Consider the following 12,265-nt stretch of genomic DNA (forward strand, 5'->3'; position numbering starts at 1 on the left):
AGTACCTTGAAAAAGTTTAATTTTGGAGATTCACTCAGGATCTTGAACATTGTGGAAAATTTTTGTCTTTAGATCTCATTTCCCCATCAGTAAAAAGGGTATTAAAAAAAAAAAAATCACTGCATTAGATCATTAATTTTCACAACTCATTTACGTTTGTGAAGCATTTAAGAGGAAATAATTTGCAGCCAGTAGAGTTTAGATGGTGAATGCTAAATAAGGTAATGAGGTCATGCTATCTAATGAGGATTAAAGAACCACCATCCATTGAGCGTTATGCCTCTCATGCAATGAAAAGAAGGTCCTGTGAAAGAAACTGATTACACCTTAATGCCTCATGACAAGCCTTCTTTGTTGGTTAAATTTCATGATTACTGTGTTTATTTGCAACATGCAAGGATGATTACTTAATCAAGTACTTTCTCCTTATTTTTCTTCTTCATTCAAATGCTGACTCTGCAGAAATTAGACTACAATGAAAGCAATGAGATTATTGTCTTTTTTATAGTTAAAACTTACTACTTCTCAATGGCAATTATTCTGCTGCTAAACTTACCTCTGCCTGGTTGGGACTAGAGTTGGGCACTCTTGGTGCATGGTGGCTTAGAGCAGACAGACAAGCAAGGATAAGATGTATAGCCCCAATCTCCAGTGCCATCCGCCTAAGCAGTACTCCATCATCAGTAGTCAATGGTGTAGTGCTGAACAAACTGCGCAACACATGGAAGGGTAGAGTTGGAAGCACATTTGCTGAAGGAGACTGCAGGATATGACCTAGATTGAAGAAGAAAAGTATCAAAACCACATTTTCTTTCAATAGTTCAATACAGCCTGTTAATCTCTGCAACAGTTTATAAACAACACATACAGCAATCTACTAAGGACTTAAGCATTTGCATATAGTAAGCTATCTAATACTAGGTTTCTCTTCACAAAAAAATTTCAGCAGGAGAAGAGTGTAGAAGAAAGAATGTTTCTTTATTTCCTTTATGGATTTGGTTAAGAACCAAAGTTATAAAATCTGATTCGCCATTTCCAGGGAGAAAACTTAGTTTTTGAATAATGGTGAGTATACTTCTGTATTTGACTACACTTCAGGTCTTCTTTATGAATGAAGAAAACGAAGGTGGTACGGACTAATTTTTTTTTTTAAAACATTCCAACTACAGCAAATTAAAGAATGCACATGGTCAGCTAATAGCAGCTCAGCTGAAAAGGAGCAGTAGTTTATCACGACGTAGGAATTTTTTTTCATATTCCTGTGTCCAAAGTGGGAATTAAGTCACTGACACAATCCAAGCTGTGATGCTATTCAAGTTGAATACATGGTGAAATACTAACATAATTTTAATTAGTTGAGCTGCATGTTTGAATTTTGTAGTAGAATTATTTAAAATTTTTAACCCTTTTGCATTATGAGCAAAAATTACTTATTTTCAAAGCCACATTTCAAATAAAAGAGTGACCTATTAATGCAACATACTCAGATTTGGGAAACTGTCTCAATTTTTTCTGTATTTAACAATGCATTTCACATTCCTTCCCCAGTGCATACGTAAATAGAGATATTTGACAACTGAAAATACTTCAAAATAGTCAACTCTGTTCAGAAGTCTGCTTCTTCTTTTAAATATTATCTTCTCCCTCATTCTTAAAGTTTATCAGCTATATCATCATCCAGAGGTCTAAACTGAAATACATTACAAATATGTATGTCTATTTGTATGTATATGTATCTACACACACACACATGCATACATACATGAGCTAATTCATATTTATCTGATACTCTCTGTAAAGACAATAACAAGAAGGAAGCAAAAAGTCCTCTGACTGGGATCTTCATAAATAAAACTGAACACCTCTGGAAAAAAGCCCATCTGATAGGCTTCCAGAACTGCAGGTGTAGCCAAATGACAAGGAGACAAAAAAAAAAAAAAGAAAATCTAAACATTTGCCCATGATCTACCTTTGCAGACAGCTGAATCCATGTGTAATCTATAAGCCATGGATTTATAAGTGCAGCTCTTCATACTATGCGAGAAAGTAAAGAGATTCTAGATGTATAAAAAGATGCATTTCCAACAGGAAAGGAAAATATTAATGCTTTATACAGAGAACTAATGTGGACTACTGTGTACAACTGATCCTACATTTCGTAAAGAGCTGAATTCAGACATTTGGCTTAGGGAATGGAGAAATTGACTGTTTAGTCCAGCAAAGACAAAGCTTAAGAGGGAATACAATTCCTGTCAACAAATGCATCGGAGAAAGAAGAGCTATTTATGATGAGGAACAATGCTGGCACAATGATAAATGGGCACAAACTGGATATGAATAAATCTAGGCTGAAAATTATAGCAGCCCCTACCTATCAGGAAAATGACGTTCTGGAACTGTATTCCAATAGCAATAGTGGATGCACACACAAAAAAAGAAAGCAACCCAAATTTTACGGGTTTGAATTAGTCTCTTTATTAAAAAAAAAAAAAAAAGGGATATAAAAATTATTTGCAATAGCAAGGGACTGGAACCACTCAAGGACATAAAAATCTGAGGGACTGCATATAGTCCTTCAGTTAATTACTACTCAAATTAGGTGTGAGTAAGCAGCCAGACTGAATTTTTGTTATCCAGTGTATTCTTGTCTACTGTCCTGTACTTAAATACAACAGAAACAGAAAGATAAACAGAAGGGCTGGTAAACGAGACTCTTAGTTTCTCAATTGGTCTTAGGAGCTACACGTTGTCCACCACTCTGTAGGCTGCTGAATAGAGACTAACTTCAGTTGATTGCTGCACAGAAAAATCAGCATTCTTTTCAAAGTCATAATGAAAGGAAATGTGTTAAAAATACTGAACATCTTTCACATACACTCTTCCAGTTTTTCAAAACACTAACAAACACAAATATTAGAACTATATGCAGAATTCCAGGTTCAGTTCCAAAGACAGACTATAAATTGTCTCTTGGCTCATCTGTTCATTCATCGAAGAATACCCTATTTCTCCCTCTGCACTCACACCCATTAAGGTAGAGCTCCTGCTCAGCTAATTTGATCACTGTGATCTTTAGATCTTTCTCTCCTTTTCTAAAACAGTATTATTCAACAGTTTATTCTACATCTGCTGTAGCTATGCTCCTATCCATATTATTCTGCATTTGGTTGCAGAATTATACGTTCGCTCAATTAGTTGAGCATACCCAGCTACTCAGATCGTTCTGTCTGAACACACTGTCATCTTGACAGTGTCATTGTAAGTTTTATCAGCAGTTATTTTACAATTACGCTGACATCTAGATGAGAACACTGCAATACTGATGCTTGTGACAAAACTTTGCCAGACAGAATTTAATATTTAGAGACAACAGACTATCAAAGATGCTAGCAACACAGTTGTGCACAAACTAATTCTAACTTCCTGCTAAAAGCATTACAGTGTAAATAAACTTAAGGAAAATCATCTAGCCGTGATCTACAAAGAAACATAATAATTGCAGCACATACTTCCTTCACCATCATCTGTAACTCCCAACACCAATCTCAACAGACACTGAGCATGTTTCCGTTCTTTTAGCAGCACCTCAGCATAGCCCGGGAGACGAAGAAATAAACCAAAGGCAGCCAAAGAATGCGCAGGTATGGGAGACATAGTCTGAACTGTTGACTTGATCGGTGGAGGTTCTGCAGCAATTGTTTCTGGTGCTTCATATACCAATTCCCCTGATTGTTCAATGGTAACCCATTCAAACTGATCGCTGTCCTTCTGCTTTTCCTGTGTGGTTGATGTAACCACTGGAGTGCTCACCTTAACCAACAAAAACAGCAAAAAAATTTGGTAGTCATTCAGGTAATCACCTAGGCAAAAATTTTATTAAAGTTAGGATCTAAAGGAGACACAGCCTTAATATAGGACACCATTAAAAAGTCACATGAAATATATCACCATTTACAGATAAGGGGACCAGGCTAAAAGGCTAAAAAGGGCATACTTGTTGCATTTTCAATACAATTCTAGAAAGTCCTGCCTACGCAAGCAAGCAACTGCATTTTGCCAACCTAAAATCCTCAGTTAAAAAGTGTTGCTTAAAATCTAGAGGCATAGAAGACATAAATTACACTGAAATAAGCAATATAAAGATTAGTTTATATATCAGACTGTTAAATAAGAAACTGCCCTTTTATTTTTAATATTAAACATTGAGTGTGAACTCAAGTGCTTGATTTTTAATTACATATTGCAAAAAGGAGAACAATTAATCGTAATACCTTTAAAAACTAAGAAGAAATTTGGGTATCTTAGCAGTCTTGCAGCAACTCATGCTCCTTTTGGGCTTTCAGTTGATTTGGCAGGCTTTATTACTATTATGCTCTAACACAACAGTCTGTAGTTCTGTTTTTTGAACTAACACTGCACAGAGGACTATGCAGACAGGCATTATGATGGGAATCAGAGTTTAAGGGGGCAACAGTTGTACAATTCCCCAGGAACCAGTCATACACTCAGTTAAAATGAAGGTATGACACCCAGGTCCCTCTCATAATTAAACATCACAGAAGTTTCAGGCTTTTATGCTATTCAGATGAATTGATGCAATCATACTTAAAATTTTAGTATTTATCTCCAGACTGATCTAAACTAGAAAAGATTAATCTGAAAAGCCCTTGAAGAATTTATTCAGACTACCAAATTCCTAACTAAAAGTCAAAGCCATGTTTAGCTGCATTTATTCCAATCATCTACACATTAAGAGAATCAGAAGTATCAGTGACTTAGAGAAATACAAAAGTAAAATTAAAGACTGAAGAGTCTGGAGAATTCAGTCTTCACTCTGAATCTTCTATTTAGTATTATTGTACTTAATTTGTTTTTATGGATCACAGAATTCTTATTCAGTATTTGAATCTAAACTTATATCTCAAGCTAAAAATTGTGAAAAGAAAGTAACTTCCAAGGACTATAGAAAAGGAAGGAAAAAAAAGGGACGAAATTTCTCATGGTCATAAGTTGCCTTGATACTAGACCTTTAAAATATCTTTGCAGAACTATCTACAAAGGATTCATACTAATTATCCGGTCTCACTGCAGGGTTCCTATTCCTGTCACAGTTTTGCAGTCAAGGTACTGAACAGCACTCTTAATTCACGACTAACTTAATTTCAAAGGGAATAAATATTCACAATCTTTCCTGTTAGGAGTATCAGCCAAAAATTTCAAAAATACAGCCAAATAGAATTTGAATAATTCACAGGTTATTTTTTCCCTTTTTAATAAAGACTGTGTACCTAGAACAGCAGCCAAAGGAGTAATTCCACACTAAACACCTATCAGTGCCTCCAGAGAAATTCTATACATAATTATAATAAGTATACAAATAAATAACTTATATATTATTATATACTTCTATTTTAGATATATTTATGAATATAAAGAAATTAAGATTGTACAGTTATTTATTATTTATAATAATAAATCTAAAATAAAATTATATAATCTGCTTTGAGAACTGAATTTCACTTAACCATAAAAAAAAACCTCTGAGGGTACATTTACATGAGCAATTAAATGATAAGCAAGTATGGCTTCATAGTACATCAGCAACTTTATGTTACTGCACCCTCCAAGATATTTTATGAATTAACAGAAGTGAGGCAAGCAGCAACACTGAACTCATGCATTTTTGTTCCACAAGGACATGGCTACTCAAGCAGCGTATAACATGTATAGGGAAGCGGCATGTATAGCTGGACTGGGCTGTGGAGTTATGCACTCGCCTATTTTAAAGCAGCTTGCCCACATAACTGAGATGTCAAACTGAACCACAGAGAAATATGAGGAAAACACTGTCCTTAAACAAAAACCAAAACACTCGGCATGTTCTTCTACACTGATTTTTTCACTCACTTGCTGAATTACGTCAGGATAAAGCATAGGGAGTCTCTCTGCAATAAGGGCCAATCCACCCATTCCTGCAAAAACTTGCAGTGGAGACTGAATGGGACAGGTTTCAAGAAGCGATTCATCTAGAACTGCATCCATACACTCATCCCCAGGACTGATGGCTTCATCTTCAGGGCAAGGTCCCAGTAAATCTGCATGCTCTACAAAAACACAAAGGTAAGAGAAATTAATACATCATCATCATCATCAATATTGTGTTTATTTCTTTGTCCTCACTTAAAAGTGGATTTCAAAAGTATCAGTTCCTTCTTAAGCAAAAGCTGAGTCAAGAATCTGAAATGAATGAGTACAAGAATATCAAAAGAAAATAAAAGTATTTGTGGTACCTTTTGCCAGTGATGGCAGATTCATGTAATAACTTGGGATTATTTATACAGGGTTACATGTTAATTATTACAATTTTATGTTTTACTAAAACTTGATCTATGCCTTCAAGATTTTGTTAACTTTGGAAGTACGACATTTTTTAACACTGTCTTTCGTCTAGGAGATACGAGTAGGTTTGTTACTCTCTGATAAAGAGTTTATAGCTGAAGAAAGGAAAGATAACCTTACTTAGTCCTGCTTTTTCCTCAAAAATGCTGAGCAAAAATTTTTTTAGCTTCCCCCTTCCCATCACTTAACTCACCATCCATAAAGTAGTATCACCTATCACTCACCACATCTACCATTCTCACGTCCTCTCTGTGAGGTGTCAAAATGCCCCTCTGCCAAAGCTGTGAAATTTAATTCTATACTTCCTCATAAAAAAGATCTCTATTTTTAACTTTCTTCTAGACTCCATCCTCCCAGTTTATGACTAAGCACCCTAGTATCTTGTACAACAGACAAAAAAATGATCATTTTATACACTGATGCACACAGGTTGTATATACAGAACCCTGCCACAATTAATTTTGCCAAAAATCAACCCTCTTTGCTCATTACCACAGGCAAACTTCACAGTGAATATTCAATATATTTCATCTAAAAAATCTGTATTGCAGATTAGGTTGTTAAATACTATAATGCAGTGGTCCTCAAAGCCTTCACAGGATACCCGCATCAAAAGGCAGCATAGATCAAGTGGTCTCAGTATCTCTTCGCTGTAAGCAATCTGACACCCAGCTGAAAATCCATGATTATACTTAAAATGTTTGTATGCACACATGCTATCATTTATTATATACTTGTAAAAACACAGAAGCACATTAAAGCATAATTCACGCAGCTACCAAAGCAAACTTTTTTTTTAAAGTTTTAACCGCAGATTCTTTATCTTTTAAAACCTTTTCTTCCCTAATTTGAAAGGGAATAGGAAACAGCAGGTCTTTCCCCATCCTAATTCTCAACTTTTAAAGTGCAAGAAGCACCAGGTTACAAGGACATCGTGGATATGTTGTGGGAGGAGCATGTCGCTATGGAGCAATATGATCAAAGTATCAGATTTAATAAGCTCAAATCAGCGATATGTAGGAGTATGTACATCAATTCACCCTAATTCAATCTGACTGACTATGAGAAACAGAAAAGGTCACATACACTTCCAAAGCAGGATAATCCTTGTAAGAAAGAGCCCAAACATAACACTTTCAGTACATACAGCTTTGATGTCTACTGTTCTTAAGGATACAGGCAGAAACCACCTCTGTGGAAGTTTTCCGTATCACCACAGATAGTGGCTGAGGATGTCTGCAAACATGCTGGTCTCAGCAAGGGACCACCTTCCGTCAGACACGTGGAGGATTCCACCATGCTAGGCTGAACATGATTTACAATTTGATTGCTTGCGATGACATGAATTGATCAGACCACAAGAAAGGTTAGATTTCCTTAATAAGGAAAATTTTAAAATAAAGATTTTGAAGGAAGACTCACCCTTCTGTTTTACAGTATAAAAAGCTGTAAGCCTTCTCAAAGAAGGAAAACAAGAAAATAGACACACACAGATATTAACAATGCACAGAAAGATCACTAAGGCCAAATGCTTCTCTGCAAAAGACACTTGAAAAATATGTTATCAGTGAGTAAGGGTATAGGCAGATCTTTTATTATGAGTGCAAATATCATGCTATTCCTTTCACATCTTAAATATCGTTGCAAGGAGTTACACTTAAGTATGCTTCTCCAGTACTTGCTTCAGTTAATCTTCTTATAACCCAATTTAAACCATTTCACCTCCATGAATGTTCTGCAAGTTTTCAGTAAACTCATGCACTTCAGCTGTGGAAAACTGCTGATCTCAAACAAAGGCATTGAAGCATGCAGAAAAAAATATAAATAAACAACACTTTTCCTCAAGTATAGTAGTAGTAAATGCAGCACTAGAGACACCATGTGAAGCTATAAAATCTATCCATCACAGATGGTGTCAAAAAAAAGTCTACTTTAAGTAGCAACTAAGGAAATACTGATATGTAAGAATGATTTCTATAGATATTAAAAACTAGTCATGAAAAAGCAGTAGCACTAACCTTCATAACTGATGAGTGGTGTTTGTGAAACATCTGAATGTAACTAATATTTTGCTGTATAGCACCATAGATCAATGGATTCGTAATGACAAAGTCAAATTTTCAAAAGTATTAGTCTCAAGTTTAAAAAAAAAAAAAAGCCTAGTAACTCAATAAAAGTTCAAAGAGGACCTTCACGTATTTCACATGCAACTCTACTACTAAACTGAACCTCCTCTAATGTTTTTTGAGTTTAATTCAAATAGGAAAATATTTATTGTAGGTTTAGAATGTAAATAAACAGCAAAACAAAAATATTATTTGAAAGAGAAAGGCCTCTCAACAGTGTGAGATCTGTATATCCAGCTATTACATGGAGTCACAAAATACTTAGCTCAGACCAGATAGCAAGAAAACAGATATATATTTTTTTTCAACTCTTCCTTCTGTTTCTTGTCTTTTCTAGAAAGAGACTGATCTATCAAGTGAAGAGTTTTTAAAAGAAGCCGAATGATTAACTTTGTAATTCCATGCTGTGTCAGCAGGCTGGTGATCAGCAGATCACCTTAGCTTAATTTCAAGGTCCCATTCCTCTGAGTCCTTCCCTAAAGGAATGATATCAAAACATTTCAAAACAGATTCCTGGGATACAGCTTCTCCCTCCCCCTTGCCCAGCACTATGAGTAAGTAGATAGCAAGCAATTAGAAAAAACATTAGCAAGAAACAGAGCATATTAGAAAATGTTAAAAAAGTTTTTACATGCTAGAGTTACAAGACCTGCTTAGATGGGCTTGAGAAAAATTCCCATTTTCAAAGAAGCATTTAAGTACCCAAGTTGCTGCAATAAAAAATTTCACAGGCTTCTATAACTCATACGGTTTCAAACAGCTCCTGCATTACTTAATCTGCCCTGGTTATCAGCACAAACACTTACTACAGAGAACTGGTATACAGGTCAAGAAATAAAATACACGGTATCTATACAATCATATAATCGTATCATATACAACATTACAATGAAGAAAGAAAAGTGAAACCAGAACCACCATATTGGTGCATCTTACAGATACAATCTAAAGACAGGCAATGAATTTGTTCTTTATCATGAAGCTTAGCACTTGTCTTGTAGAGAATGGCTCAGGAACATCATCCAAGAAAATACAGAAAACTGCTGTTTCTTACCAAGAAAATCAAAACCAATTTTGTCCAAAATAAAAGCATTTTAAAAAGGAAGATACCAAAAAAGTAAGAACACTCACCTTTTTCTGTGTGAAGACGTTTAAATGAGTCTGTTTTGATAAGCTTGGATCCGAGATGACTTTGGAACCAAGCTTAACTGTCAAATCTATTGATCGGTATCCTTGAGGGAGTTTACGGTCATACAGTAGAGTCAGAAGCTGGGCAAGTGTCATTTCAGCTGGTAATGGTTGGCCTAAACAACAATGGCATCAAGTCAGAGAGGAAAATTTTGATTCCATTATTTTAACACACACGTCCAGGTGCTGTTCATTACCTGTACCACAGATGCCGAGTAGACCAAATATTATCTGGTTCCAAACCAAGGCCTTAATTTTACCATTTGTTCTTTTGGGAAAAGGGGCCCCATCAGTTTGGAACCAACCATCAAAGAACTATGGCAACATTCCCTAAGGCAGCTCTGTGCTGAGAGCCCAAGCACTTAGCTTATTTAACAAATGGCTAAGGCTGTAATTTGATGTGCATTTTAAGCAGGTACTGCCTGTCCCCTACTATTAAGCCCCACCCCTGCATCACCCTTGAACTGTGGTGGCATAAAGGTGTGTAACCATAAGGTAAAATGGCTGAAGTGGAAAAAAAGTGGAAAACAAAGAAACCTGCAATCCTTTTTCAGTCCTATTAGTCCCAAGCATAGCTAACTACTCTTGTGTCGGGACAGAACTCAGCAAGAAAAAATGAATGGCACTGCCAGGAATACTTTTCTCAGCAGCAATGCAGACTTGAAATGCACATGCAATACAGCCCAAACTGATTACTCAAATCAAGATTTTGGCCACTCTGTTGTTTACGAAGAATATGTTCTTCCCTGAAGTTACAAGTTACTCTCAAGGCAGAACAATTTTTCCTGATAACAAGTAGACTTACACAAAAAGTGAAATGTTTTAGAGCTGGATCATATAATACACTTAGCATGCCCATTTCATCTTAACTGTATATAATACAAGTTCCAGGAAGGTCTTTAGTAGCAACTTGTTTCTTCAGTGGAAGATGGCGTCTTAAGAAATGGAAATTAAAAATGTCTTGCCATTGTGCAAGTGAATAAGTTTTCTGCCCTTTTTAAAAATCACTGATTCCGCTTTCCATGGCTTCTTTTTTTGTAACAACTGGCTGTTGTGCAAGACGTGTGATCGACCAGATCACAAACACAGAATGGTCTACATTACCATTAGCAGACAGTCAGTCTTTACCAGCTAGATACTGAAAACAGGCACTGAGTTTTGACCTCCTCTCCAAAATAGCAGCATTAACTGTATCAATTTTAGATATTTTAATCCAAGCATATGATCCCTCTAATAATTGCCAGAGGATAGCCTCAAAGCCAATAATGCTGTAGTAAGTTCCAAATTTAGTTTTTTATCGGGTGAAAATTACTTTGATCTGAAGTTTACCACTTAATTCCATTAGCCGGTTCCTTGTTTTTATACTATAAAACAGATAAGAAGCTCTTCTGCATAATATTAAAGTGTTTCACCCATGCTCCTGTCCTTTATCCCTGATCTAATGTTAAGAATTCCAGTCACACCAATCTCTCTCTATAGGAGAAAGATCTCTATGCCCCAACTACAACATTGCTACCAGCTTTGTCCAGATAGCTGATAAAATGTGAGTACATATCTGCTATACGTAAAACGTGACTAGCTGCTTGAGACATGCTGTTTTTGAAAACACAAGTATTACGGAATTCAATAATATTCCTGAACTGGCAAATCAGCCTTCCAGAGAGCAACGCAAGTCGGCTGCCCACTCAGAACATGAAGTAACAGGGCACAAATACCAGTTCAGTTCTGCCTTGCAGGTGAAACAAAATGTGAGTCACTTTACAAACCCACCCCCCTTTTATTTCTGAGTGAAAGTGGAAATGTTTTTGAGATTTTGTGTAGGAACAAGGAACTAAACTTCAAGGAAGATCAGCATAATCGTTACTTTTGTCAAGCCACTATGATGTTATAATGCTCTACTTCCAGCTGAAAGCTGTTACCAACCCAGAAGGGCTCTACATTTGAAGATGCTCAATAGAAAGATAAAGATGTCCGTTAGCATTACATCTACTTTCTGATGACATATCAGCCACTGAAAAAGACTGTAATTTTGAAGTCTAAAATGAGTTATTAAAGTTACCTGGTAGAAGTTTATGGTATAGATGAAAGACTGGAACACTAATGGTCTTGCTGGAAGATTCTCCTCCTGAGGAAGAGGTACCTACTTTATCTGCCATCACTCTTCCTCGCCTTGATGGTGGACGTGGAGGGGTGGACGAAACAGCTCTTTTTGACTGAGATTTCAAACCTAGTACAGAAGTAAAAAATTCAAAGTCATTCTAGTATTTAATAACTTCAGTTAGCCAAGATGCAATGTACTCAATACCTTCAATGACAGCAAAAAAGTCGAATTTTTCAGCACTGGCTAATTAAATATCAGCATAGCATTCACGTATAAAATATATTTGGATATAACCCCGGTATTTTTACAGTTACAAGGCTGCGCATCCTCCTGAGCCCCAAACATAAACCAAACCATAACTGTACTAGATCATCCATCCATAAAAAAACCAAAAGCTATTCTGACTCTGTTCTTAAACTTAGTTAAAGAGCCTGTCTAGCAACAGGCCCTA

The 12,265-nt window shown here is 36.0% G+C and overlaps 1 protein-coding gene across 1 annotated transcript in view; it reads right to left on the reverse strand.

Annotated features, from left to right (window-relative positions):
- Positions 1 to 12,265, reverse strand: part of BIRC6 (baculoviral IAP repeat containing 6) — a 192,058-nt gene that overhangs the window by 59,840 nt on the left and 119,953 nt on the right. Inside the window, 6 exon segments of the mRNA XM_050894500.1 lie at positions 557 to 774; positions 3,510 to 3,810; positions 5,908 to 6,104; positions 9,657 to 9,695; positions 9,698 to 9,829; positions 11,773 to 11,940. Of these exon segments, the coding sequence (XP_050750457.1) occupies positions 557 to 774; positions 3,510 to 3,810; positions 5,908 to 6,104; positions 9,657 to 9,695; positions 9,698 to 9,829; positions 11,773 to 11,940 (1,055 nt within the window).

This window comes from Gymnogyps californianus, chromosome 3, assembly GCF_018139145.2.
Source record: "Gymnogyps californianus isolate 813 chromosome 3, ASM1813914v2, whole genome shotgun sequence".
NCBI lineage: Eukaryota > Metazoa > Chordata > Aves > Accipitriformes > Cathartidae > Gymnogyps > Gymnogyps californianus.